Source organism: Peromyscus leucopus, chromosome 5, assembly GCF_004664715.2.
Source record: "Peromyscus leucopus breed LL Stock chromosome 5, UCI_PerLeu_2.1, whole genome shotgun sequence".
Taxonomy (NCBI): Eukaryota; Metazoa; Chordata; class Mammalia; order Rodentia; family Cricetidae; genus Peromyscus; species Peromyscus leucopus.
In genome coordinates this window covers 113,007,285-113,035,099 of record NC_051067.1, presented here as the reverse complement: position 1 = coordinate 113,035,099, position 27,815 = coordinate 113,007,285, and the positions used below count along the sequence as shown (strand labels likewise).

The 27,815-nt window shown below is 43.1% G+C and overlaps 1 protein-coding gene and 1 non-coding gene across 4 annotated transcripts; one reads left to right on the top strand and one right to left on the bottom strand.

Moving 5' to 3' along the window:
- Positions 1-27,461, top strand: LOC114708056 (ATP-dependent RNA helicase DDX19B). Of its 3 annotated transcripts, none has more exons than XM_028891043.2 (12): positions 1-105; positions 7,603-7,651; positions 9,456-9,509; positions 10,498-10,633; positions 10,927-11,019; positions 12,915-13,017; positions 17,038-17,152; positions 18,578-18,755; positions 19,077-19,314; positions 22,337-22,499; positions 22,890-23,081; positions 23,443-27,461. In XM_028891043.2, the coding sequence occupies exons 1-12, from the start codon at positions 16-18 to the stop codon at positions 23,502-23,504; spliced, it is 1,473 nt and encodes a 490-aa protein (XP_028746876.1). In that variant the 5' UTR covers positions 1-15; the 3' UTR covers positions 23,505-27,461. The 3 variants fall into 3 exon arrangements, with proteins under 3 accessions (XP_028746876.1, XP_028746877.1, XP_028746875.2); XM_028891044.2 differs by lacking the exon at positions 1-105 and adding an exon at positions 2,780-3,494; XM_028891042.2 differs by lacking the exon at positions 1-105 and adding an exon at positions 3,522-3,666.
- Trnaa-agc lies at positions 608-688 on the bottom strand. Its single transcript has one exon. It is a non-coding gene; the product is annotated as a tRNA-Ala (tRNA).
- Positions 27,462-27,815: the final 354 nt, after the last annotated feature.

Genomic DNA, 27,815 nt, shown 5'->3' with positions numbered 1-27,815 from the left:
GGAAGCCTAACCGCCATGTTTAGCCGTGATGGCCGGAGCTGCTGGCCGGGTCGAGGCCGAGCCCGGGCCCAAGCTCGGAATCCACTTTCCTTGCCCTTGAGTGGCGTGAGTATCTGTGCGGTCGCTTTCCTTCCGCGCCTGCAGGTGCTTTCCTGACTGCTAGGAAGAAGGGAGGGAAAAAGAGGAAAAGCCGAGGAGCCCTGACCCCGCCGCCAGGCCCCGGGCCCACGGCCTTGGCATCTCGCAGAACCCGGGAGGCTGCCGACCATAAACTAGGAAACGGGCCGGCGGCGGCCCCACGGGGAGTCACACCGGAGCCTGAACGAAAATGCCTACGGGGCCTTTCTCCGCACACCACGTTCTTCTCTGGAGCCTCACGGTGCTCGGCTGCATTACGGGTGGACTCCGAGGGTCTAAAGTTTTATTTATTTTTTCTTACTATTTTGCTGTCTTTTTTCAAGTCAGGGTTTCTCTGTGTAGTCCTGGCTGTCTTGGAATTCGCTCTGTAGACCAGGCTGCCCTCAAAACTCACAAGAGATCTGCCTGCCTCTGCCTCCTGAGTGCGGGATTCAAGACGTGCACCATCACTGCCTAGTTAGTTTTTTTTTTCTGGAGCTGAGGATCGAACCCAGGGCCTTGCGCTTGCTAGGCAAGCGCTCTACCACTGAGCTAAATCCCCAACCCCAGATTTTTGTTTTAATAGAAAAGATAAAACACAAAATTTAATTCAGGAAAGCTGTGCCCCCTCAAACTCATCATATAGCTAACAATGACCTTGAACTGGATCTTTCTGTTTCCACCTTCCAAATGCTACAGGAGGAACCACTTGGTTGAGCTTTGAGGGTACTTCAGTTGAAGTTTTGTGTTTGAGGTATGCAAATCCATCCAGGGTCTAGCATGTGCTGCTAGACAAGAGATGTACTTTCAGTTCCCACGTTTTATTTCTTTTTGGTTTTTCAAGATAGGGTTTCTCTGTGTCGCTTGGCAGTTTGCCTCTTCCTCCCAAGTGCTGGGATTAAAGGCGTGCACCACCACAGCCAGCTCATCTTTTATTTCTTAAGAACTGTGGTAGGAGCCTAGGGTGTGTGTGTCTTTTTAAATTTTTTTTTTGGCAGTTTCATAAGGGTCATAGCACATCAGGTCACATTCATCCCCTCATTCCTTCCATGCCCTGGAAGACGAGGTATTTGTTAAATATTATTCCCTTCATTGTCGAAAGCAAAATTTGTTTTTTGTTTGTTTGGTTGGTTGGTTTTTGTTTTTCGAGATGGAGTCTTACTATTTATAGCCCTGGGTGGCCTCGAACTCACAGAAATATGCCTACCTGTGTGCTGGGGTTAAAGGCTTGCATCACCACACTAAGGTATTTTTTAAATTTATTTTTGTTTGTTTTTAAATAAAAAATGGTCATGTTCTCCAACTCCTTATTCTCCTGCCTCAGCATCTTGAGTACTGGGATTACAGGTTGTACCACCATGCTTGGCTTGATATATAATTTTTGGTTTGGTTCGGTTTTGCTTTTTTGAGATTCTGTCACAAAAGAAAAAAAAGACAGCTGGAGAGATTCCTCAGCGGTTAAGAGCATTGACTGTTCTTCAGAGGACCCAGGTCAATTCCCACCACCCAATTAAAAAAAAACAAACAAACCTTAATTATTTGCCAGGTGGTGGTGCATGCCTTTAATCCTAGCACTCGGGAGGTAAAGCCAGGTGGATCTCTGTGGGGTACAGAGTGAGTTCCAGGAAAGGCACAAAGCTACACAGAGAAACCCTGTCTTGAAAAACCAGAGAGAGAGAAAGGAAGGAAGGAAAGAAAGAGAGAAAGAAAGAAAGAAAACAAACATGTGGAAAGTAACTTCAGAGGATAAAATGAATTCAAAATGAATTTTCAGGTGGTGGTGGTGATGGCTCATGCTTGTAATTCCAGCATTTGGAGACTGAGGCAAGCAGATCACTGTGAGTTAGAGAAATCCCTTCTAAGGGGTTCCCATTTATTGTGATTCTGATGACTTTCATACTGAGTATACACACCTACGGAGTTTGTTTCATTTTGTTGAGCAAGTAGAACCTATTTTGTTATAGTGCATCTTGCAAAATTTAATGTTTAACTTCATTATATTTTGTTTGGAATTTTTTAAACTTTCTGTAGCCTTGAAAAATACAAAATAACCGAATATTTTCTAGCTGATTTTCCCCAGGGTTTCTTATAACTTGAAATATGGTCATGGCTTCCAGGCTGTCTTTGGTTGTCCCCTGCCGGCCCAATCTTTACTGCTCACCATTGCTTGAGATTCATTTATTGTCATGGAATATTAGTAAAATGTTGTCATAAAGTTCCAGAAACTTTGATTCCTTCTAGGAAGTAACAAGGGATAAAGGCCTATTTGATTCCAGTTAGGGGAAAGCAAGTATTTCAGTCCTTATTTTACTATTCTAAAAGCTGGAGCTATTTCTTCCTTTTAAAAGTTATCCAAAACTAAGGCTGGAGAGATAGCTCAGAGGTTAAGAGCACTTGCTGCTCTTGCAGAGGACCTGGGTTCAATTCCCAGTACCCACATGGCAGCTCACAACCATTCATAACTCCACTTCTAGGGTATCCAATACCCTCTTCTGACTTCCCTGGGCACCAGACACACATATGGTGCACATAGACATGCAAGCAAACACTCATACACATAAAATAAAATAAATAAATCTTTAAAACTAAATAAATAAAATGCCAACTACACAACCTTTACATAGGAGACCTTAAGGCATCCATGACTCCTGAAGTCATATATTTCCTTATTAAGCAGCTCTTACCATTTCCTCCAGGAACTGAATTTATTTTGGTTGAACAAACTAATTTGCTGTTTCTGGTCTCTGATACTCTACCAGGAATTTTCCTTGTCACCTTCCTTTGGGTTTTTTCAAAGATCAATTTGTGGCAGAGCTTTGAGCACTTAACCCTTTGTTTTACGGGACTGACTGCCAATACTTAGACATCTTATTAAATTGATAAGAACAGATAATATCTTGATCTTCGCTAAGAGCCCGGTAAGCTTATACACTGAGGCATTTTAAATAACCTGAAACGTTAAACAGCAATTTGCTTGCTTGTGTATTCTGACTGTAATAGTTATATGAGCTCCTCTATGCCAGCATGCTTGGCTTTCCCCCGCTTTCAGTCCGAGAGCATTTACTCCTGTCTACCGCTTTTGGGTAGTAAGGCGATCTGTAGCGAAGGGTGAAGGGTGGGGACCAAGACTACCTTGGTGCCGGTCCCGGGACCTTAGAGGCGCAGTGCTGACGCAGACTCTGACGACACGCGGAGCGCCGCTTCCGGTCGTCTGCGCTGCAGTGAATGATTTCCCCTGAGGCGGAGCTCGACCCACCTGAGCCGACAGTCACGCCGCCCAAGTGGGCGAGCCTGCCAGCACTGCCCCGCCACCAGGGACCATGGCCACGGATTCCTGGGCCCTAGCGGTGGACGAGCAGGAAGCTGCGGCTGAGTCGGTGAGTTGTCACCAGCCACTGGATGACCGGGGGCAGTGCTGGTCAGGGTCTCAGTCTCTTGGAAGGACACTACTTAGGTTGCTCGGTGCAGGGCGGAGGGCCCTGGCGGGATGGAACTTTAAAGCTGCCTTTGATTACCCAGACCCTCCCACGTTGTGTGAACTCAGTTTGGGTGAGTACCCAGCCACCTGTCTGTCTTTTTAGAATCAAGGTGTATAATTGATTGCACTCACAACCTCCGGTGGTAATTTTTATATACCTTCAGATAAGAGTTTCTTGGGCTCAGGGACCATATCTTACTCATATTTGTAAGACTCCTCCCACTTGGTTATTGGTGGTGGGTGATTGACTGGTCTATCTGTCAGTAAATTCTTGATTGGCTCTCTTTTTCTGAGCCTGATACATTGCAACAAGATAGGAGTTAAATATTGCTATGTGGAATTAATTTCTAAACATTCTGAATTCTAGTAGAGAGTTGAACGTAACTGTGAGTGTGTGTATGTGTGTGTGTGTGCCGCGCGCGTGTGTGCATGCCTGAATTTTCCAAGAATAAGGATTTGTCCACTTTAACTTTTTTTAACTTGTAAAGCGTAAGGTTTTCACCCTGGCATGATGTGGCACCTCTCATCCTAGCTGTTGGAGGTGTAGGCAGGATTGCCTTAAGTTGAAGGCCACCCTGAAAGGAAAAAAGGATTTATTTTAGCTCAAAACTTTTATATGTGTGTGTACACACACACACACACACACACACACACACACACACACACACACATATGTATATATTAACCCACATAGTTTAAAAAGAAATACTGTTTGGGCTTTGTACATTGAGGAGGGTATTTTTATTTATTTTTTTCTTTTTTGAGACAGACCTTTGAGATATATATATATGACTGGAACACCTGATCCTCTGCCTCTTATCTCCTGAGTGCTAGGATTATGGGCCTGCACCCCTATGCCCTGTTTGAGAATTTTTTTTTTCATTTTCTTTTTTTGAGACAGGGTTTCTCTCTAGTCTTTGGCTGTCCTGAGAACTTGCTCTGTAGATCATGCAGGCCTGGAATTCACAGAGATCCACCTGCCTCTGCCTCTGAGTGCTGGGATTAAAGATGTGCACAAGAATTTTTTTAAATTAATTTTTTAGATTAATATACAAAGTTCTGGATTTCACCGTGACATCTTCATACATATGTGTCATGATACTTTCTTGTTCTCTTCCCTCACTATTCTCCCTCAGGCCACTTCCCTCTAGCTGGTTCTGTCTTCACCCAGGGAGCTCCCCTTCTGCTTTCCTTTACGCCTGATTTCCCACCTCCCATAAGACCTTTCCTCCTCTCTCATGATCTCCTCTCTAGTTTTGTGACCTATAAACACACATATAAATAGGTGCACACACACACACCTATATAATGTTTTGTCTAGGTGCTGCATATGAGAGAAAACTTGTATTTGTTTTCATTTTCTGGCTTATTTTACTTAACATAGTCATTTCCAGTTGTACCCATTTTGTACAGATAACATAATTTCACTTTTCTCTATAGCTCTGTAAAATTCCACTGTGTATACTACATTTGCTTTATCTATTCATCTATTAATGAACATCTAGGGCAATTCCATTTCCTGGCTGTGTAACTATAAAAACAGATGTATAAGTATCTCTGGTATAAGTGGTATGTTGACTTAGTCTTTCATCCTTTGAGAACACCAAGAGTGGTAAGCTGGATCATGTGGATCATGTTCTATTTATTGTCGGGTTTTTTGTTTGTTTGTTTGTTTTTTAATGTTCGTACTGATTTATATACCGGCTGCATAAGCTGATCTTGTTAACATTTCCCAAGTACTGGTATTATAGGAATTTATAGTAGTCATGCACAGTTCATGCAGGTCTTGGAATTGAACTCAGTTTCGTGTATGGCAGGCAAGTACTCTCTACCAGCTGAACTATATTCCCAGTTTCATTTCTATTTCTTTCTCTTTTGGGTATGTGTGTGTCTATCTAGTTGATTAGCCCATTTGTTGATTGAATGGTTTGGGGATTGGGGGTTTATTTTTCAAATTATTTTTAAAAATAAAGACAATTTTATTGATTGCATATAATTTTAGGTATGTTAGCATATATTATAAACTTTAACTCACTATATAACCCAAGCTGGAATTTAATTTTCAGCAATCCTGCCTCAGTTTCCCCCAGTTTGAGGATTACAGGTGTGAGCCACCAGGCCAAGATCCCAGTTTTCATTATAATGTTATCTTTTAATTAAGTGGACATTCTGTATATTATTATTTTCTAAGTACTTTTTATTTTCCTTTGGAGACTGGATCTCTCTACACAGCCCTGGCTGTCCTGGGACTCACTATGTACACTCGACTGTTCTTGAACTCAGAGATCCACTTCCCTTCCAAGTGCTAGGACTAAAAGCGTGCACCACCACCGCCCGGCAGTAGCTCTCTTTTTAAAGGTCCTTGAATACTAGAATTAGACGATGTTCCTGGCAGGGTACTGGGGAGTACTTGAGCAGTGGCCTCAATATACGGAGTACCATCTGTGTACCAAGCAGTGTACTGGTACCTTCGTACTTACTGTCTGTTAACATGTTCTTGATCTTCAGAATGAATGAAGGATTTGTATGTTTTTATGATTTCCTTTTTTCCCTCTGCTGATCTCCTTTGTCTGCTCTCCCATATGTTCCTCCCCGCTATTCTGTAACACTACAGGTTCTATAAGTGTTAGTGTCCATGAAGACAAGTGGGGTCCTCCAGCTGCAGCTAACCACCCATTCAAACAACTTTTTTCTTTCCTGCCTTCCTAACCTCCTTCCTCTTTTCCTTGTTTTTGGACTTAGAGAAAAGACAGAGAACCTGGCACTGATTTTAGAAATAACTATTTTGAAATGATTTTTCATTCTTTTTACCCTTTACTAGATGATAGCTGAGTCTCTACTTAATATTTCATAATTAGTGCAACTGATTTGTGCTAGATGCAAGTAAAAATATTCCCTGTCATTAGGTATTTATTTTATGTATATGAGTGCTCTGTCTACCTGCACTGACTCCTGCATGCTAGAAGGAGGAATTGGATCCCATTACAGATGGTTGTGAGCCACCATGTGGTTGCTAGGAATTGAACTCAGGACCTCTGGAAGAATAGCCAGTGCTCCTAACTGCTGAGCCACCTTCCAGCCCCCCATGAAGATATTTACATTCTCATGGGCAGACATAATCCATAACAGGATATTTCTAAATTTATACTGTTTCACAGTCTTGATGGCACATTTCTCTGATCTGTTTCTTCTTTTCTAGTTCCACCTGAACCTTTTTTGGGTAATTTTAGTTGTGTCTGGTGTCACAGTGCCGTGCCCCAAGCTGTGCTAGTGAAAATGTCAGAGTCCAGCACAAAGCACCTTGAATGTGAGGCTGCATGTTAGCTGTGGTGGTCTGGCTCGGACCTACCCAGCAACATAACTAATAAGTCGTATCACTGTTGCTTTGCCTTGTAATCTTTTCTGCCTGGTGTTGGCTGTCTGAAGTGAGACTGCATTTTCCGTTGCATTTCTTTTCTTTAATTTTTATTTTATATGCATTGGTGTTTTGCCATGGGTGTTGGGTCCTCTAGAACTGGAGTCACAGACGGCTCTGGCTCTGAGCTGTCATGTGGTTGCTGGGAGTAGAACCCTGGTCCTCTGGAAGAGCAGACAGTGCTTTTAACCACTGAGCCCTCTCTCCAGCATTCCCGCATTTCTTTTCTTTCAGGACATGAGAAAATGACAGCTCTGATGAAAGAAAGTCTTTGTAAATGAAAGCATTAAGCAAACTTACAAATTATAATTCTGCCTAGAACTGTAATTAGAAAGTGTGAGTCTGGGACTACTGTACACTTTTTTTTTTCTTTCCTACTGCTGTATTTATGGGAAATTTTGTTATTCTCTTTCAACCATTTGGAAATAAAAGGAACCCAGCAGCACAACCTAATGAATCATTCTTACTGAATGTATCTAGTGAGTAGATTTTGAGACTAGTTCTTCCACTTTCGTTAGGGAAGCTCTGTTGACTCTCAGTTTTGTAAGTGATTTTCCTGACACTTTCCCTTCCTTCCACATTCTCTATTTAGTTGAGCAACCTGCATCTTAAGGAAGAGAAAATCAAACCAGATGCCAATGGTGAGTAACTAAAGCCAGATGGAAAACAAATGTGATTTCTCTTTGGTATTTCTATTTTGATACAGCAACTACCTGGAAAATTACTAGACAAAGGACTAGTGGATACTGATATTTGGTTGACTTGGGTATCAATAAACTGGGCTGTATAATTAAAGAATGTTTAATATAAAAATAAGAATACTTAGCTAGCATGTAAATTATTCAGTTTATTACTTACCATAGGACTATGTTGACAAAGATGATTTTTGTTTTGTTTTTTCGAGACAGGGTTTCTCAGTGTTGTTTTGGTGCCTGTCCTGGATCTCGCTGTGTAGACTAGGCTGGCCTCAAACTCACAGAGATCCTCCTGGCTCTGCCTCCTGAGTGCTGGAATTAAAGGCGTGCGCCACCACTACCTGGCCAGAGATGATTTTTTTTTTAACTGTTTTTCAGTTTTTAGTGAGATGCACATAAAGTTTGAGCAACTTGTCAATTTACATGTGCTAAATATCCTGAATGTATATGTTAAAAAAATACAAGATGGAGGAGTAGAGCTTTAGCTTAAAGTAAAGTGCTTGCCTACATACACAAACAAGGCCCCAGGTTCTCAAGAACCACAAAACAAACAAAACCAAGATCAGAGCAATATTAATATTCACCTCACTCTGAATATGCTTATGATCTTATATATATTTTTACATTACTACAGTGTTGTTTGACTATATATTTCTATTAGTCAATCATTTACATACATGGAATTTTTATGGCATTGTGTTCACATTGACAATATGATTTGCAGATATTTTGTTGAGCACAAAGATGCTTCCCTTTTTTTTGGGGGGGGGGTTCGAAACAGGGTTTCTCTGTGTAGCTTTGTGCCTTTCCTGGAACTCACGCTGTAGCCCAGGCTGGTCTCGAACTCACAGAGATCCACCTGGCTCTGCCCCCAAGTGCTAGGATTAAAGGCATGCGCCACCATTGTCTGGCACAAGGATGCTTTCTAATCAATGCAATTGTGTGGTCATGGTTCTATACTATTTCAGAAATGTCAGTGCTGTGGCAGAATTATGCAAGCTTTTTTGTTTTGTTTTGTTTTTTTAATTTTTATTTTATGTGCATCAGTGTTTTGCCATGGGTGTCAGGTCCCCTGGAACTGGAGTTACAGAGAGTTGTGAACTGCCATGTACATGCTGGGAATTGAACCTGGGTCCTCTGAAAGAGCAGCCAGTGCTCTTAACCACTGAGCCATTTCTCCAGCCCTAAGTTTTTTTTTAGACAGGGTTTGTCTGTGTAGCTTTGGAGCCTGTCCTGGAACTTGCTCTGTAGACCAGGCTGGCCTTGAACTCACAAAGATCCACCTGCTTCTGCCTCCCAAGTGCGAGGACTACAGATGTGCACTACCACCACCCAGCACAAGTTTTTTAAAAAATAGTGCAAGGGAACCTGGCAATAATCACGCATATATAAGCGGTGTTTCTAAGCTTTATTTTTTATTTATTTATCTTTATTTTATGTGCATTGGTGTTTTGCCATGGGTGTCAGGTCCCATGGAACTGGAATTACAGACAGCTGGGAGCTGCCATGTGGCTGCTGGGACTTGAACCCAGGTCGTCTGGAAGAGCAGTCAGTGCTCATAACCACTGAGCCATCTCTCTAGCCCCTCTAAACTTTATTTGAAGAGAATAAATTGGTTTTAGTAGTAGCTTCATTTCCTTATTTGTTTTGTTGCAAAAATTTGATAATTTCTCCCCCTAGAATTAGAATCGTCTTGGTTGCTAGATAAGGGATAAGATTTTGAATAACATCTACTTTGTTTCTGATCAAGGTGCTGTTGTTAAAACCAATGCTAATGCAGAGAAAACAGATGAAGAAGAGAAAGGTAATATAGTCTTTATCTATGTAAAGGAGATTCCATGTTCTAGAAAAAAAGTTATAACAAGGCTTTATTTATTTGTTCATTTACCAAGGTGTTTTTCAGACAAGATCTTGTAATGTAGCACTTGGTGGCCAGGAACTCTATATAGTTGAATTAGCCCTGAACTTGGGGTAGTTTTCTTTCCAGTACCCACTGAGTTCTAGGATTACTGGCATGCCATCATACTCAGCTTGAAACTCGTGTGTGTGTGTGTGTGTGTGTGTGTGTGTGTGTGTGTGTGTGTGTGTGCGCGCGCACTTGAATGTGGAGGCCAGAGATTTCATCAGGTATCTTCTTTAGACACTTTCCACCTCTTTTTGCATTTGAGACAGAGTCTCACTATGTCTTGGGACTCACATATGCATGGGACTCAGAGATCTGCCTACCTCTGCCTCTGTCCCCTTAGTGCTGGGATTAAAGGCCAATGCCACCATGCATGGTCTTTCCACCTTTATTTTTTGAAATGGTCTCTCATTGAACTTGGAGCTCGTTAATTCAGACAGACTGCAGGCTAGCAGGTCCTAGGACCCTCTTGTTTCCTTGCCAGCATGAGTCTTCACTGTTAGACCCAACTTGAATAGGCGTCGAGTGCTAGGGTAAAGTTTAATGTAATCAGTATGTAAACGAATTGATGGTTTATATTTCAGAATTTTTTCAATATTTATTTATTTTATTTTATTTTTTATTTTTTAGACAGGGTTTCTCTGTGTGGTTTTGGAGCCTTTCCTGGATCTTGCTCTGTAGACCAGGATGGCCTCGAACTCACAGAGATCCGCCTGACTCTGCCTCCCGAGTGCTGGGATCAAAGGCATGCGTCACTACTGCCCAGCTTTTTATTGTATTTTAAAATCAAAACTAATGTACTTGAATTAGGAAGCCCAGGGTATTACTTAACTTTGACTGTTAAACCCATGGACTCTTTAAACACTCCTGTACTCTTTCTTCCTGACAGAGGACAGAGCTGCTCAGTCTTTACTCAACAAGCTGATCAGAAGCAATCTTGTGGATAACACCAACCAAGTAGAAGTCCTGCAGAGGGACCCAACCTCCCCTCTCTACTCGGTGAAGTCTTTCGAAGAGCTTCGCCTGTGAGTAGTCATTGCTTTCTGCATTCAGATAGAGATCATGGCCTGGTTATCCATATTTTTCATACCGCATTATGTTTACCTACATGAGGCTAATAATAAGCATTAGCTCCTTTGGGCTGTTATATAAAATGTTCGGGGAATCTGGAAAAGCTTTAGCTGCATCCTCACTTTGTGTTCAGTTGTCCTCAGCTCGATATGGTGTATGTATACCAGTGAAAGGCAGACAAAAATCTCCTACATATTTGGCTGTGTTCCTCAATCTAAGTGACTTTCATCTTTATTGTTTTTTCTAGGAAACCACAGCTTCTCCAGGGAGTCTATGCCATGGGTTTCAACCGCCCATCCAAAATACAAGAGAATGCATTGCCTCTGATGCTTGCTGAACCGTATGTAACTTGACATAACTACCTCTTCTATCATTTGCTATTTGTAAAAAAAACTTAAGCCTTTTGGCTCATGCCTAATAATCCTCGATGTTTAGGAAGCTGAGGCAGGAGAATGAAAAGTTGAAGGTCTGCTCAAGCTATAAAGTGAATTCAAGGCCAGCCTCAGTAATTAAAAAAACTGATGTATACCAGCTATTTGTCTGGCTTTGTTTGTTTGTTTGTTTGTTTTTTCGAGACAGGGTTTCTCTGTGTAGCTTTGCTCCTTTCCTGGAACTCTGTAGCCCAGGCTGGCCTCAAACTCACAGAGATCCACCTGGCTCTGCCTCCCAAATGCTGGGATTAAAGGCATGTGATTAAAGGCATGTGCCATCACCTCCTGGCTCTTGTCTGGCTTTTAAAAAAGAATTTTATTACATTGTGTGTGTTGGTGCGTGTGCACACTGTGGCATGTATATGGAGATCAGAGGACAAATTGAGAGGTCAGTTCTCAACTTCTACCATGTGGTTCCTAGAAACTCAAACACAGGTCATCAGGCTTGGCAGCAAGCTCTGTCACCTCCTGAGCCAGTTTGTTAGTCCCCAACTGTTATTTTTACTCTAACATACTGTTATGAAAAGCTGAAGACATTCAGTAAATTTGAAAGGATTTTATAAGGAAATGCCCATATACCTACTACCTAAATCCTACCACTACCATTTGATTATTCTTTTTTTTTTTTTAAAAGATTTATTTATTTATTATGTATACAGAGGAAGGTGCCAGATCCCATTACAGATAGTTGTGAGCCAGCATGTGGTTGCTGGGAATTGAACTCAGGACCTCTGGAAGAACAGCCAGTGCTCTTAACCTCTGAGCCATCTCTCCAGCCCTGATTATTCTTTTCATGTATTTGTCTACTAGTAGATGTTTTTTTTTTTTTTTTTGGTGGGATGTGAGGTTGATTTTTGGCCACAGTAAGAGTTGTTTTGAGACAAAATCTCAGTCTATCCCAGGCTTGCTTCAAATGCTGAAGATGATTTTTACTTTTTTAATACATCTGTCTGAGCATATGCTACATGTATGCAGGTACCTTAGCGGCCAGAAGAGGGAGTTAGCTACAGCCCCTAGACTACTGACACAGTGCTGGGAACCAAACTGACATCTTCTGGAAGAGGAGCAAGCACTTGTAATTCTGAGCCTTCTCTCCAGACCTGATGGTTTTGAATTTCTGATCCTCCTGCCTTCCCCTCCCAAGTGCCAGGACTACAGGCATGCACCACCATGCCAAATTTATGCTAAGATAGGGGGGCAAACTTTGGCTTCCTTCATGCTAGAGGAACAATCTACCAACTGAGACACATCCCCAGCTCCCTAAATTTCTTATTTCTTCTTGTAATGAGAAGAACTTCCCTGATCTTGACTTTTTTTTTTTTCCTTTTTTCTTTTTTTGGTTTTTTGAGACAGGGTTTCTCTGTGTAGTTTTGGTGCCTGTCCTGGATCTCACTCTGTAGACCAGGCTAGCCTCAAACTCACAAAGATCTGTCTGGCTCTGCCTCCCGAGATCCACCTGCTTCTGCTTCCTAAGTGCTGGGATTAAAGGCAAGCACCACTACCACCTGGCTAAAAACTCATTTTTAAGCTTTATTCACTTCTATTTTTGAAAAACTTTTCTTTTATGTATGTTTTGCCTGCATGAATGTGTGTGTGTCACTTACTTACCTGGTGCTGGACGATGTCAGAAAAAGGTGTCAGATACCCTGAAAGTGGGACAGTTGTGAACCACCATGTTTGTGTTGGGACTTTAATTCAGGTCCTTGGCAAGAGCAACAAGTGCTTTTAACCACTAAGCCAACCCTCTAGCCATTTGAAAACTTATCTGGTGGTGGAGCTCCTAAACTTTTTTTATTTTGTGCAGCCCACAGAACTTAATTGCCCAGTCTCAGTCTGGTACTGGTAAAACAGCTGCCTTTGTGTTGGCCATGCTCAGCCAAGTAGAGCCTGCAAACAGCTATCCCCAGGTAAGGACTTTGGGAATGGGTTTCCTTCTAGCATATAGCCTAAAAAGTATAACAGTATTCCTGGACTGAAAGCCAGGCTGTAGATTGTAGCCGTAAGTTTATCTGGTCCTGTGTTTCTCTGGTCCCGTCCAGCCCTGCAGTCCCGCAGCTGCTTATAAAATAATCACTCAGAGGCTTAATATTAATTGCAAATTATGTGGCCCATGGCTCAGGCTTCTTACTAGCTAGCTTTTATAACTTAACTCAACCCATTAATCTATGCATCGCCACGTGTTCTGTGGCTTTACCTGCGTCCCATTACATGTTGCTCCTTCAACAGCGGTTTGGTGTCTCCCCTTACTCTTCTTTCTCCTCTCACTATCTCTCTTGGATTTTCCCGCCTGGCTCCATCCTGCCCTGCCACAGGCCAGTGCAGCTTTATTTATTAGCCAATGGGAGTAACACATATTCACAGCATACAGCAGGACATCCCACAGCACTTACCTTTCTTTTTGATTAGACAGAAAAGGGGAAGTGCTGTGGGATGTCTTTCTGTATGCTGTGAAGATGTGTTGCTCTGATTGGTTCATAAATAAAGTTGTTTGGCAAATGGTGAGGCAGAATAAGGTGAGGAGGCAGTGCTTTGGAACTGAAGAAAGAGAAGAAAAGGAGAATGTGGCAGATTCTGTGAGCCACCGCCAGGAGAAACAAGATGTGAAAGTACTGGTAAGCCACAAAGCCACGTGGCAACTTATAGATGAATAGAAATGGGTTAAGTTAAGATGTAAGAACTAGCTAGCAAGAAGCCTGAGCCATTAGGCCATACAGTTTGTAAATAATATAAGCCTCTGTGTGTTTACTTGGGACCAAGTAGCTGAGCGACCTGGGAGAGATTTGTCCCAACTGCAGGGCCAGGCAAGACTGGAGAAACTTCTGGCTACATTTGGCGCCCAACATGGATAGTCAGGGTTATGATCTACATTTGTAATCTCAGTCCATGGCAGGCAGAGACAGGAGTTTGAGTTTGAGGGTGGCATGTGTATATAGGAAGTTTCAGGCTGGCTTGGGCTACAGAGTAAAACCTTGTCTTTTTCTTCTCGTTCTAAATGGTCAGCTCTGAAATTACATATATAAGTAACTGGACTGAGCAGGTTGTATTTATATATTTAGGAATACACACACACACACACACACACACACACACACACACACACACACCTAAAAACAGTTAAAGAAAAAAGAGCCAGTGAATTTGGAAGAAAGCAAGGTATGGTACAAAGGAAAATTTGGAGGGAGGAAACTGAAGAAGTGAAATGATGTAATTATAATCTAAAAAAATAAAAATATATATAACTAAAAAAGAAACCCTTTATTGAAATATTGAAAGAACTTTCAGATAAAAATCATTATGCAGTGAAAATAGCCAAACCCAAACTCTTTTTTTTGGTTTTTCGAGACAGGGTTTCTCCGTGTAGCTTTGTGCCTTTCCTGGAACTTGCTTTGTAGCCCAGGCTGGCCTCCAACTCACAGAGATCCGCCTGCCTTTGCCTCCCGAGGCGTGCAACGCCGCCGCCGCCCGGCCAAACTCTACTTTTCAGTGGGTTTCTATACAGTTAGAAAAATCATTCTGTGGGTGGTGGTGACGCACGCCTTTAATCCCAACACTTGGGAGGCAGAGAAAGGTGCATGAATCTCTGAGTTCCAGGTCAGCCTGGTCTACAGAGTGAATTCCAGGACAGCCAGGGCTTCACAGGGAAACCATGTCTCGAAAAACGAAAAGAAAAAGAAAAAAACCATTCTGAAGCTATGGTGCTTTACACTGGATTTTTTTATTTTATTTTATTTTTTTTTTTAATTTTATGGCGCCTATATATAGGTAGGTTTTGCACCAGTTGTGTGCTTGGTTCCTGCAGAGGCCAGAAGAAGGCATCATATTCCTTGGAACTGGAGTTAAAGATGGTTGTGAGTCTCAATGTGGGTGTTGGGAATAAAACCCAGGTCCTTAATACTTTCACTATGGTATTGTTTTGTTTTGTTTTTTGAGACAGTCTCTCTATTAGGAAGCCCAGGCTGTCCTGAAATCTGTTACTTGGATTCTATCCTTACATTATCCAATATTTACCTTTCTTGTTCTCCTTTGTACATGTTACACTGAATCCACATGTACATTTGTTTACACACACATTATAGGCTAGGATCCCCAGAGAAAGAGTAAGTGCATTTGTTTCCTTTATGGCTGTATGACCTTCCTTAATACATTCTATGTCCATTTCCTTACAAATTTTGGATAGTATTCCATTTTATATAGCTATGAAATTTTCATTATACACTCATTTTAAACAAACCAAAAAGCTTTTATCAGTTTTTAGAAAGGGTCTTTCTTCACCACCACCCCTTTCAAGGTCTCTCGGTCTCTCTCTCTCTCTCTCTCTCTCTCTCTCTCTCTCTCTCTCTCTCTCTCTCTAGTTCAAGCTGTACTGAAACTTACTATGTAATTCAGGCTGGCCCGGGATTACAAGAATGAGACAATACATCTGGCTTGATTCCCTTTTATATAAACCAGAACTTAAATTGAACACAGAATGTGCAAATCCTAGACTACTGCTAATAAGCTTGATGTTTTTACTTGTAGGAAAAACCTCATTACAATTAATGTAGGTACAAAAGTTCTAACTGCTAGGCATGGTAGTGTATGTCTGTAATCCTAGAATTTGAGAGGCTGAGACAAGTTGAGCTTGAATTTAAGGATAACTTCGGATATATAGTCATCTTGAGGTCAGCTTGGTCTGTGTAGCAGGACCTTGCTCCCAAAAAGAAGAGAGGAAGAAAAAGAAGAGAAAGTTCTGAGAATTTTCTATGTGAGAAGGAAGCTAATCTTCAACTGGAATTTTACAATTTTGTTCATCAACTTGATGAGATTTAAAATCTCCTGGGATATCTACATGCCTCTGGGTGAGTCAGGAAGGGTGTTTCCAAGTGAGTTGAATTGAGGAAAGGAAGCTGACTTTGAATGTGCATGCATCATCCCAGACTAAATTAGGGGGAGAGGAAGCCCTCCTGATTGACTGCAATGCAGTAGGACTAGACCTTTTATGCTTCTCCAGTTACAGCATCCTCAGCAGGATGAACTCTGTCTACTCCACACACAAGCCTTTCCTTCCTGAAGTTACAGGCGTTGTCGTAGAAACACAACAAAATGTAAATAGCACAGTTGCTCATGGGGAAGGTTTTTGTGCTCTAGTGGCCAGCTGCTGCTCTTTTCTTTTCTTCCTTTTTTCAGTCTTTTCTTCCTTCCTTTCTTTTGAGATTGGTTCTCATTATGAAGCTAATTATGAAGCCTTGGCTGTCCTGGAACTCCCTCTGTAGAACAGTCCGGAATTGAACTCAAGAGACCCGCCTGGCTCTGCCTCTCGAGTGCCGGGATCCAAGGTGTTTGCTACCATGCCAGGCCAGCAGTTCCTGTTTTCAAGTGTCTTTACCTAGCCATAGTCTGAACCACTAATAATTCTAGTATATGACCCAGCAGTTTAAAAGTGAAATGATGTAGTTGGAGAGATGGCTCAGCAGTTAAGAGCACTAATGCTCTTCCAGAGGACCTGGGGTCAACTTCCAACACCCACATAGCAGCTCATAACTATTTGGACTCCAGCCCCAGGGGATCTGACACCCTCTTCTGGCTTCTTGGAGCACTGCACATACTTGGTTCAGACTTACATGAAGGCAAAATACCTATATAAATACAAATTAAATTTTTTTTTTATCGTCAGGTGGTGGTGGTGCATGTGTTTAATCCCAGCACTTGGGAGGCACAGGCATTAGATCGCTGTGAGTTCGAGGCCACCCTGGTCTAAAAAGCAAGTTTTAGAACAGCTAGGGCTACACAGAGAAACCTTGCCTTGAAAAAAAAATTTTTTTTTTTATAAATACAAATACTGTATACTGTATGCTGTGGCCCCAGATGGATGGGTAGGTTCTAATGTGGAGTCCCTTGGCCAGAGAGATTTTTGTCAAGAGTTCTCATTCTGTACTCTTTCTCTCCAGTGTCTCTGCCTCTCTCCAACCTATGAGCTTGCTCTTCAAACAGGAAAAGTGATTGAACAGATGGGCAAGTTTTACCCTGAATTGAAGCTAGCTTATGCTGTTCGAGGCAATAAATGTGAGTATGAATATGTGGGTCTAGATCATAAATAAATCTAATAACTTTTAATTTTGAAAAATTTCAAAACATACCCAGGAGTTAAAACAGTTCAATGAATATATGTATATATGTATGCTTACTTCCCAGATTCAGGAACTTAACATTTGCCCCATTTTCTTTTTTCTTTTTTTTTTTTTTTTTTTTTTTTCTTTTTTAAGTTTTCAAGACAGGGTTTCTCTGTGTAGCTTTGGAGCCTGTCCTGGAACTCACTCTGTAGACCAGGCTGGTCTCGAACTCACAGAGATCTGCCTGAGTCTGACTCCTGAGTGCTGGGATTAAAGGCATGCACCACCACCACTGCTCAGCTTGCCACATTTTCTTTATTGATATGTTTGTACATTTTTGTGAAACACTTGAAAGTAAATTATCTTACTGTAATTGATTCTACCTAAATCTTTTAGTATATACCTCATACAGACATTATATAATCATAATGTCCTTGTTACAACCAAGCAAATTAACAGTTCCCTAAAAAACTTAACATCTGTTTTACTCTTGCCCATTTGTACTCAAAATTTTCTTGAGCTGGCTGGTGATGGCCCACGCCTTTAATCCCAGCACTCGGGAGGCAGAGTCAGGCGGATCTCTGTGAGTTTGAGGCCAGCCTGGGCTACAGAGCGAGATCCAGGGCAGGCACCAAAACTACACGAGAAACTCTGTCTCAAAAAACCAAAATAATAAAAAAAAATTTCTCCCTATACTAATTCCCTGCTGGGTTCCACCCTCCTGAACGCTTAAGGGAAGTTCCTTGTCTGTGTATCCTGCATATTGGGCGTAAACAGTTTAGATGCAAGATTGTAAAACATCGGTAGCGAACTTCTGCCCTCCAGGGTTCTCCCATTGTGCTGTAAGCCTGTATTTAAGACCTCTTCCCCCCTCCTTCAATAAACGGCATTCGGAAAAAAAAAACAAGAAAATCAGGGTTGGAGATTTAGCTCAGTGGTAGAGCGCCTGCCTAGCAAGCACTAAGGCCCTGGGTTCAATCCTCAGCTCCAAAGTTAATTATTTAACTAATTAATTAATTAATAAAAATAAAATCAGCTTTAAAAAAACTTTTTTTCTGTTGCTGAGATCTAGCTTGGTCTTGCCCTAGAATCCTATTTTAGCCTCCTGTGTACTGGGATTATAGACACCCACTACCGTACCTGGATCCCTTTTTACCTTATCATTTTTATCATGTTTTGATATATCCTTAACATTTAATTTTATTAATTTTAAATTTGATTAGCTATGTGCCCATTACATATTATAGTGACATCCAAACTTTCCTTAAAATATTAACAGAAAATCATTAGTACTAAATACAATGTAGCTACAAAATATCTCAGAATAGAGAGCTGGCTTTCCTTTGGAATACCTGAAGAGAACATGTCTTTTCCACAGTGGACAGAGGTCAGAAGGTCAGTGAGCAGATTGTCATTGGCACCCCCGGGACCGTCCTGGACTGGTGCTCCAAGCTGAAGTTCATTGACCCCAAGAAGATCAAGGTGTTTGTTCTGGACGAGGCTGACGTGATGATAGCAACTCAGGGCCACCAAGACCAGAGCATCCGCATCCAGAGGTAGGAACTGGAGCCAGGAGGAACTCCCAAAGCCTCCTCTTGCATCTTTGGGTTCTTTGCTGTGCTCTGTGCAGCAGTATTTGTGTGATGGGCCATTTCCACAACAGCTGTCACCGTGCTCCCAGCCTGGAGCATGGTGAAAGGGAGACCCGGGACCCTCACTCGGCCCAGCGCCACTCTCGGTCTGCTCCTCTCCCAGGATGCTCTGTATCCCACTCGGCCTGCTGGGGCTGCAGCCCATCCAGGCTGCGGAGGCTGGGCTTGTGTGCCTTCTGGCAAAATCCTTGGAGTCTCCCAAAGTGCCTGGGTCTCCACTTGCAGGATGCTGCCCAGAAACTGCCAGATGCTGCTCTTCTCTGCCACCTTTGAAGACTCAGTGTGGAAGTTTGCCCAGAAGGTGGTCCCAGACCCCAACATCATCAAACTTAAGCGTGAAGAGGAGACGTTGGACACCATCAAACAGTATTACGTCGTTTGCAATAACAGAGAGGAGAAGTTCCAGGCCCTGTGCAACCTGTATGGGGCCATCACCATCGCCCAAGCCATGATCTTCTGCCATGTGAGTGGCTGCTGCAGGCCTGAGGGGTGCACCGGCCCTCCCTGCTGTTTGTAGGTCAATGTATACACTGTCAAGGCACCTGGGGAGGCAGTCGTCTTCAGTGCTCAGCTGAGGGGGACTACTGCAGTGAAGGAAATGACAGTCTACATCCACCTGCCTAGGCAATAGTCTCCTTGGATTTTAAGTTTATAGTTGATTTGGTTGATCATACTTAGAGATTCCTTTAAAAAGAAATCTCCTAAATCCCACATAATGAGCTAGCAGTGTAGCCTAGTTGTAGCATATATGACCAGCATTTATAGTTAATAGATTCGATAATCAGCACCACAGAAACAAAGCAGACAAAAAAAAAAAAAAAAAAAAAAAAAACCCAGACAGCTGTGGTGCACGCCTTTAATCCCAGCACTCAGGAGGCACAGTCAGGAGGATCTCTGTGAGTTTGAGGCCGGCTTGGGCTACAGAGTGAGATCCAGGACAGGCACCAAAACTATACTGAGAAACCCTGTCTTGAAAAACCACCACCACCAACAAAAACAAACAAACAAACAAAAAAAGCAGAACAAAACAAAAATAAAGCTGGGTGGTAGTGACACAGACCTTTAACCCCAGCACTCAGAAGGCAGGCAGATCTCTGAGAATTCGAGGCCAGCTTGGTCTACAGAGCAAGTTCCAGGACAGCCAAGGCTACACACAGAGAGAAACTCAGTGTCCCAAGAAACAAAAAAATAAAAAGAAAGAAAATCCATTGATTTTCTTTTTTTTTTTTTTCCAGCAGAGTCTCACTACGTTGCTCTAGCTGGCCTTGAACTCACAGAGATCCCTCTGCCCTCCTACCCCCTTGCTGTCCACCCTACCAACTCCTCTGCCTTTGCCTCTTGCTGGGATGAAAAGCATGCACCACCATCCCTAGTTTATACAATTTTTAAAAATGTATCTTATTTTTATTCATGTGTATTTGTCTGTATGCATGTATGTGGGCGGGTACCTGTGGAAAGCAAGAGAGACATTATATCCCATGGAGCTGGAGTTACAGGCAGTTGTGAGGCACCAGACATAGGTTCTGGGAACTGAGTGCTGGTCCTCTGCAAGAGCAGCAAATGTTCTCAACCACTGAACCATCTCTCCAGCCCTGGAGTTCAGTGGAATTCAGTGGATGACTGATGACCCAAGCTTAATTCCCAGAACCCACATGTTCCCTGTGTGTACCATGGCATGAACATGTGTACACACATACACACATAGTAAATAATTATAATAAAATTAAAAATAAGTAAATTTGGTTCACCTAGGTTGCCAAGATGACTCAATGGGTGACGATGCTTGCTGCCAGGCATCGTTTCCTAATTTGACTCCCAGGATCTGCTTGGTAGGAAGTGAGAACTGAATACTGAATGTTATCATTTGACCTCCTTGTGCTCAGTAGTGTGTTCATGGTCCACCCCCACCCTCCTAATCAATCACTACATAAATTATTTTAAAAAATAAAAAATATGGCCAGTCACCTTTAATCCAAGCAGGAGGCAGAGGCAGGCAGATGTCTCTGAGTTCAAGGTCAGCACTGTCTACATAGTGAACTCCAGGCCAGCCATGGATACACAGTGAGACCTTGTGGAATGAATGAATGAATAAATAAATGTGTGTTGTGCATTCATGTGAACAGCACTGTGAGGTGGTTAGAGAAGATCTTAAAGTATGGGTCTTCATCTTCTACTTTGCAACTGAGGCAGGGTCTCTCCTGTTATTTGCCACTGTAGTCAATACTCCAAGTTCACTAGCCTGTAAGTGTGTGTATCAGCCTGTTACATGGGCTAGGATGTGAGGTCAAGTTGTCAGAATTGTACTGATTCCCTTTTATGTTCTGAACCATTTACCAGACACACTTACACTTTTTTAACCATTAAGTATATGGACTATTTAGAAATAGAGATAGTTGCTCTTTGTTTGTTTGTTTTTTGAGACAGGGTTTCTCTGTGTAGCCCTGACTGTCCTGGAATTCACTATGTAGACCAGGCTGGCCTCGAACTCATAGAGATGCACCTGCTTCTTCCTTCCAAGTGCTGGGATCAAAGTGTATCACTACGCCTGGCTAGAGATAGTCCTACATGAAAAAGTAACAGCAGTTAAGTAGTTCTTCCAAATGAAATTATATGACCAAAGTTCCATTCGAGAAAACTTATTAAAGCCGTTTCTTTCATTTTTTGGTGTCTGGTGTCTGTTATCTTTTATGTGGTGTGTGTGGTATGTATATGTATATGTGATAATGTGTGCAGGTGCCCTAAGTGCTGGAGGCATCAGATCCCTGGAGCTGCAGATATAGGTGGTTGTGAGCCACATGATGTGGGTGTTGGGAACTGTAACTCAGGTCCTCTGCAAGAGCATTTTGTGCTCTTGATCACTGAAACATCTCTCCAGCCCTAGCAAACATCTTTAAATGTTTTTATTTGTTTGAGAATTCCATACATGCATACAGTGTATTTTGATCATGTTCACATCCACTACTCCCCTCCAGCTCCTCCATACTCCCTCCTCCAGCTCTCCCTGACAACTTCATGTCCTCCCTCTGGTTTCTTTTCTAAGCCACCAAGTCCTGTCCGTGCTGTGTGCTCATGTGTCAGGCCATCCAATGGAGTATGGTCAGCCTATGGGGATCACACCCTTAATGGAACACTGACCTTCCCTCTTCAGCAGCCACCAGTTACCAATAGTTCCTCAGCTAGGGATGATGGCTCATACACACCTGCTAACATTCTGAACCCTTGACTGGCTTGATCTTGTTCAGCCATTTATAGCTGCTGTCCAGTGGTTCTGTTGTGTCCAGAAGACTCCAGTTCTGCCCATCCTCTTGGTCTTGCCATCTTTCCACCCCCCTATGTGAGAAATTTGAAGCCTGGACAGCCCACTGAACTCATCAGAGCCTTCATTTCTCATAATAGCAACAAACCACTTTTTGTGGGTATCTTTGTTTCTGTTTTTGTTTTTGTTTTACAGGTCTCTTCATTAAAAACAATTCTTTTCTCTCCAGACCCGCAAAACAGCTGGCTGGCTGGCAGCAGAGCTCTCCAAAGAGGGCCACCAGGTGGCTCTGCTGAGTGGGGAGATGATGGTGGAACAGAGGGCGGCTGTGATTGAGCGCTTCCGAGAAGGCAAAGAGAAGGTCCTGGTGACCACCAACGTGTGTGCCCGTGGTGAGCAGAGGCTGGCCGCCCCATTCACCAGGCGGCGAGGGTCCCAGGCCCTGTGAGCAAGAACAGTGCTTGTATCCATGCTCTCACGGAGGTGGGAGGGTTTTAGGGACATTCCTTTGCAGGAGAATCAGCCTCTCCTTGGGCAGTAAGAACCACATGGAGGAAGCCAGCAGTCCTCCTTGGTGGGAAGAAACTCAGGGGTCTGGATACTGGCTTTCTGACTTCTGGCAGAGTTCTGTTCTTCTGCCTAGGCTACAGTCCTGTAAATGTCCTCTTTAGTGCCCACAGCCACTGGGACCTGCCCAAGCCATGTCTCCAGTGAAGTGGGGGTGTGTGGCTGACGGTGGCCCCCTTGTCTCCTGCCTGCCTCCCTCCAACCCCTTTGTGCAGGTATTGATGTTGAACAAGTGTCTGTGGTCATCAATTTTGACCTTCCTGTGGACAAGGACGGGAACCCAGACAACGAGACCTACCTGCACCGCATCGGGCGCACGGGCCGCTTTGGCAAGAGGGGTCTGGCCGTGAACATGGTTGACAGCAAGCACAGCATGAACATCCTCAACAGAATCCAGGAGCATTTTAGTGAGTCCCTGAGTCGGCTGGGCCAGGGACCCTTTGCAGAGGGGAATGTGGGAGGGGGGAGGTTTCCTTTGTCCCTGCACTTGCTGTCTCCACGTGGCTGCTGTCAGGGAGAGCTCAGGGACTGGAGTATCAGTGCCCTGGCACCAAGCTAGGAGAACCTGACAACTTCCTGGGAAGTTGGGATCGGTGCCCAGGACCCTGTTGCCAGCTGCTCGGGCTCAGGCAGCCTGCCCTGTGCCTAGAGGAAGCACACTGTCCCACAGCTGGGCGCCTGTCCTCCCAGACTGCCATGCTGTCCTAGGTGACCTCTGTTACATTTCCACGGTGGCCCACGGTGGTCTTCCAATCCTTATTTCCTCAGATAAGAAGATAGAAAGATTGGACACAGATGATTTGGATGAGATCGAGAAAATAGCCAACTGAGAAGCTTCCCCAGCGACTGGCGCCACCCTCAGCACTGTCCTGCCTGGGAGCCTAGTGCTTTCATGGCATAGGCCTTGACAGGCGGCACCTCAAAGACCAAGGCCCGAGTAGAGACTACCTACCTCATTCAGAATTACGTTTGGACTTGACAGAAATTTGTACAAATGATGGGGGATGGTAGAAAATTTGTTTACACAACTTTGGAAGATTAGGCATGAATACACAGAAATTTACCTTTTGGAAGTTCCGTCATATTTTTTTTTTTTTGCCAATATTTCCCCATCACGCTAATCTAGATAATAATGCCCAGGCTTCCTTATGACAAACCTTAGCTGTTCTTTGACTTAGGGTGTGCAGCCAGCCTTGTGGCGGTGACAGCACAGGAGAAAAGAGGCACCCTGAGGTAGAGTCCCCAAGTAGGATAGGGATGTAGGCCAGTACTAGTGTCAGGAGGACGGCATGAGGAGTTGGCCTGTGAGCTGCTGCTAAGCACTGAGTGTGCACTGGCTAAGCTGAGTTACCAGAGCCCTGCTAACTTATTCCAGGAAGAGATTTACTAGGCTGGACCAAAATGCCTTTGGGGCCACTCTATTCAGGTTTGTGCCTCAGGAACATGGCTTGTTCTTTTTCAGAGGTAGCAATCTGTGCAGGACAAATCTCATTATTACATCTGCAAGACCCATGGATAAGTCATCAGGGAGAATTAGTGGTCGCTCTAGCTTGCCACAAAGCCTTTGTCATGGGCTCCTTGCACCATTGTTTTTACATCTGTCACATCACCTTACCCCTACTAGTGCCAGCCAAATAAAAGGGTACTTGAGATTTGGATACTTAGTGAATACTGTAGCCTCAAGTTTCTGATGGGCAGCCTCAGTCTAAGCCGTTCTGGACATAGTCAGAGTTCCCAATAGGTAGTTCTGTCAGAGCTAGGGAATGATTACAAACACTGGGCATCTTGATTCTAAAGGGATTCTGATCATCTATGTTCACAGTGCCTCGAATGAATACAAAGGAGTGTGATGAGGGACAAGATGGACCACAGCCATTTGTCTGTCCAAGACAAGAATACTCAGGCATTTGCTCCTTTCTTACTCGGCACTTACTGTGAGTAGAGTGGTAAAAGCAAACAATAGAAATGGAGAATTCCTGGCTAGGCCGTAGGTGCCCACGAAGTGACAGAAGAGACGAAACCAGCCAGAAGTCATCCTCTTCAGTCCTTTGACTGGGATGTGGAGTGATTCCTCTTTCTAGGATTTTTTTTTCCCAATGTATGTGTTGCGGTGGGACTCACATATGCTAGGTAAGCACTTTACACAGAACTATCATTCCCAGCCATGGAAGAGGCTTTTTCTATGTTCCTGGATCTTAAGGCCAGCGCCATCACCTGGAAAGGGGGAGTGGTTTGCTTAATGTTACAGAGAGACCAACAGACTACTGCCAGTTCAGCCACTTCCTCTTAATGGGCATTTGACTGAATAGAATTCTTTGTAGACTCCTGGCCAACTTTGATCTATTATAGGAGTCTTAAAAGGAGAGAAGAAATTTTTTGTCCTCCCAAAACACTGTGAACCAAGCCTGGAATAACTAAAACCAAGGATATATTGTAATTGAAGTATGTAGACTCTTGCTAAGCCTGAAGAGGAAGATGGGGAAGGTGTACAGCAGACTCTTCAGTGGCTTCTGGTGGAAGTGTAGCTCAGCTGTTCTTAACCTAGTGTCTGAGAATTCACTGGCTGGGTTTCATGATGTCTGTGATGTATTATTTTGAATTTAAATAATTTCTTGGAGTACTCCCAAAGGATTACACACCTTTTAAAAAGGTGAGACCCACAATTGTGGGACTCTGGAATGTCACTGTGGGCCACATTCCTTCACAGTCCACACTCATTCCTGCCACCACCTAGTCCCCAAGGCCAGCCTAGAGCTGTCAGGAGTCTTAGAATTATTGAGCTTGCTGTGCCTTTGGTCCAGGGATTCTTTTACTGATTTCAATAAAGTTATATTCTATGACATGATAAACTGAACCCAGAAACAAAGAAACTCAGGGAAAGAAGAGAGAAGCTCAGGGAAGGAAATGTTCTTGTCCAATGGAAAGTTTTACAATGTTCATTATCCATAAACAATAGGTTTTACTGGGGTTTTATTTTTTTGCTTCAAACTCACGTTTCCTGAGTGCTAGAATTATAGGTACACACCATCATGCCACACTGGGGTATTTTGTTCTGAGTATCATTTATTGGTTGTCTACATAAGATCGAATCAATTGTTGAGACATAGTTTTTGTTTTTTATTTGTTTTTTGAAGCAGCGTTTTCCTTTAGCCCTGGCTATCCTGGAACTTGCTCTATAATAAACCAGGCTGGCTTTGAACTCAGCCTCTGCCTCCCACGTGCTGGAATTAAAGGTGAGACATAGTCTTTACTGATGTTAATTATGAAGTGTTCATATTACTAAGACATTAATGATTATAAGAAGGAAGTAGCATCTTGTGGTTGTTGGTATTAAGTGAAGTCACATGTTATGCCTTAGGCTAATTATAGTTAGTCTTATTTCAATTAGTACTGTTCTAACATGAGTAACTGGAAAAACTCCATAGAGGTAGGATTCTGCTCACTTGCCAGAGGGGCACAAATACACACACCTCCTACCCCACTGCAGTAAGACAGGATTCAGGCTAACTACTCAGAAAAAGGTCACTACCAGTAAATTCAGTCTGTAGATCCATCTCCTAATCTTAGGAAAAGTAAAAGGATATAAATTGGGCAATAGGCCTTAGAGACCAAGAGTGATGGTCCACACCTGTCAGTCCCAGCATTAGCAAACCCGAGGCAAGAGGGATTTTAGTTTCAAGTCAGCCTGACCTGTCTCAAACAAAAACAGGCTGAGCATGGTGCTTCCTACCTGTAATGTGGGCATTTGTGATATGAAAGCAGGAAGTTTCAGGAGTTGAAGGGCAGCCTAAGCTAGAAGAGGCTGGGTGTGGGCGTGTAGCCTGGAGGTAGATCTTTCCTCTTTATTGAGTCAGTGTCTAAGACTGGTATATAAAGCTTTCCAAAGGCTAGAGAAAGTTCCATAAAGGTGTGGGGTTTGTATATGAGAAGGCAGTCTTGCGACAGGAGGAATCCCAGCCCAGGAATATTAAGACTAAAGCTTAGAATGGTGGGACATGCCTGTAATTCCAGCGTTTAGGAAGTGATGTGAAGATCAGGAGTGCAAGGTCATCTTCAGCTACAAAGAGAATTTGAGGCCAGCCTGGTCTACGAGAGGCCCTGTCTCAGGAAACAAAAGACTAGAACAAAAAATACTAGGTAATGTGGTTTCATGTCTGTAATCCCAGCACTTAGGAGGCTGAGGCAGGAGGATTGCTAAATTCAAAGCCAGCTTGGTTACATAGAAATAGGCCAGCCTTAGTACATTTTGACTCAAGTTGACAAGGCTAAAAGAGATATGCTAGGAAGACAAAATGCTCAACCTGGCTGAGAGGAAAGTCAAGATTCACAGGATGTTTTGTTGTTGTGCTTGAGAGAGGGTCTCACTATTTAGCACAGGCTGGCCTGAAAATCAAAGCAATTCTGCCTCAGCGACCTGAGTGCTGGCATTCCAGGCAGGAATTACCAAGATCATAGTCCACTGCCCTGCTGTGACAATGGCCAGGGCTGGGTAATCTCAAGAACAGATGCAGCCTGCAGCTCTGGAGGCTGAGACTGTCAATACTGAAGCCTAGCAGAACATTCAGAAATTCTTAAATCACAAATGCAATGAAATTGGCTTTCTGTGGTTGGAGAGAGGAACTGTAGTGGCTGCCTCCTTCACCCATACCACCCAAGGTAATGAAGATTTAAGGGATCATCTTCAAGTTTCTCTTGGTCCTCATTAGAGACACCAGATTCCTTGGAACTCCTTGCAATTTTACATGACTTTGTTTCTCTGCCTGAGAATAAATAGTCTGTATTCTGTTGCCCAGTTATTGCAGTGTCTTCCATAAAGGACCCTGGGGCATGAGATTAACCCAACTAATACTGAGGCACTTGTACTCTTGCTTTTTTAATCCATTAGCTGAGATAGGGCTTCCCCAGAACAGCTTTGAAAACCTAGTGTGAAGATGCAGACACATAAGGGTAGCACATGCTTCTCTTGGCCTCCAGACTGCCCTGGCTTTAGAATCCAGGGGGCCAGGCTTCTCTGTAGTAGTTTCAGTTATGAATGGGTAATTGAAATAGAAGGTGGGGGAAAGATGTTTGAGGACAAGCTGGGTGTGGTGGCATATCTCTGTAATCTTAACACTTGGAGGGGCTGATGGTTGAGTTTGAGT

Excerpts from the sequence above, each read along its gene's own strand:
- LOC114708056 (XM_028891043.2), top strand. The coding sequence starts at position 16 with ATGTTTAGCCGTGATGGCCGGAGCTGCTGGCCGGGTCGAGGCCGAGCC. Across the intron at positions 19,315-22,336 it reads AAGCCATGATCTTCTGCCAT|ACCCGCAAAACAGCTGGCTG; the intron begins GTGAGTGGCTGC and ends TTTTCTCTCCAG. Across the intron at positions 22,500-22,889 it reads CACCAACGTGTGTGCCCGTG|GTATTGATGTTGAACAAGTG; the intron begins GTGAGCAGAGGC and ends CCCTTTGTGCAG.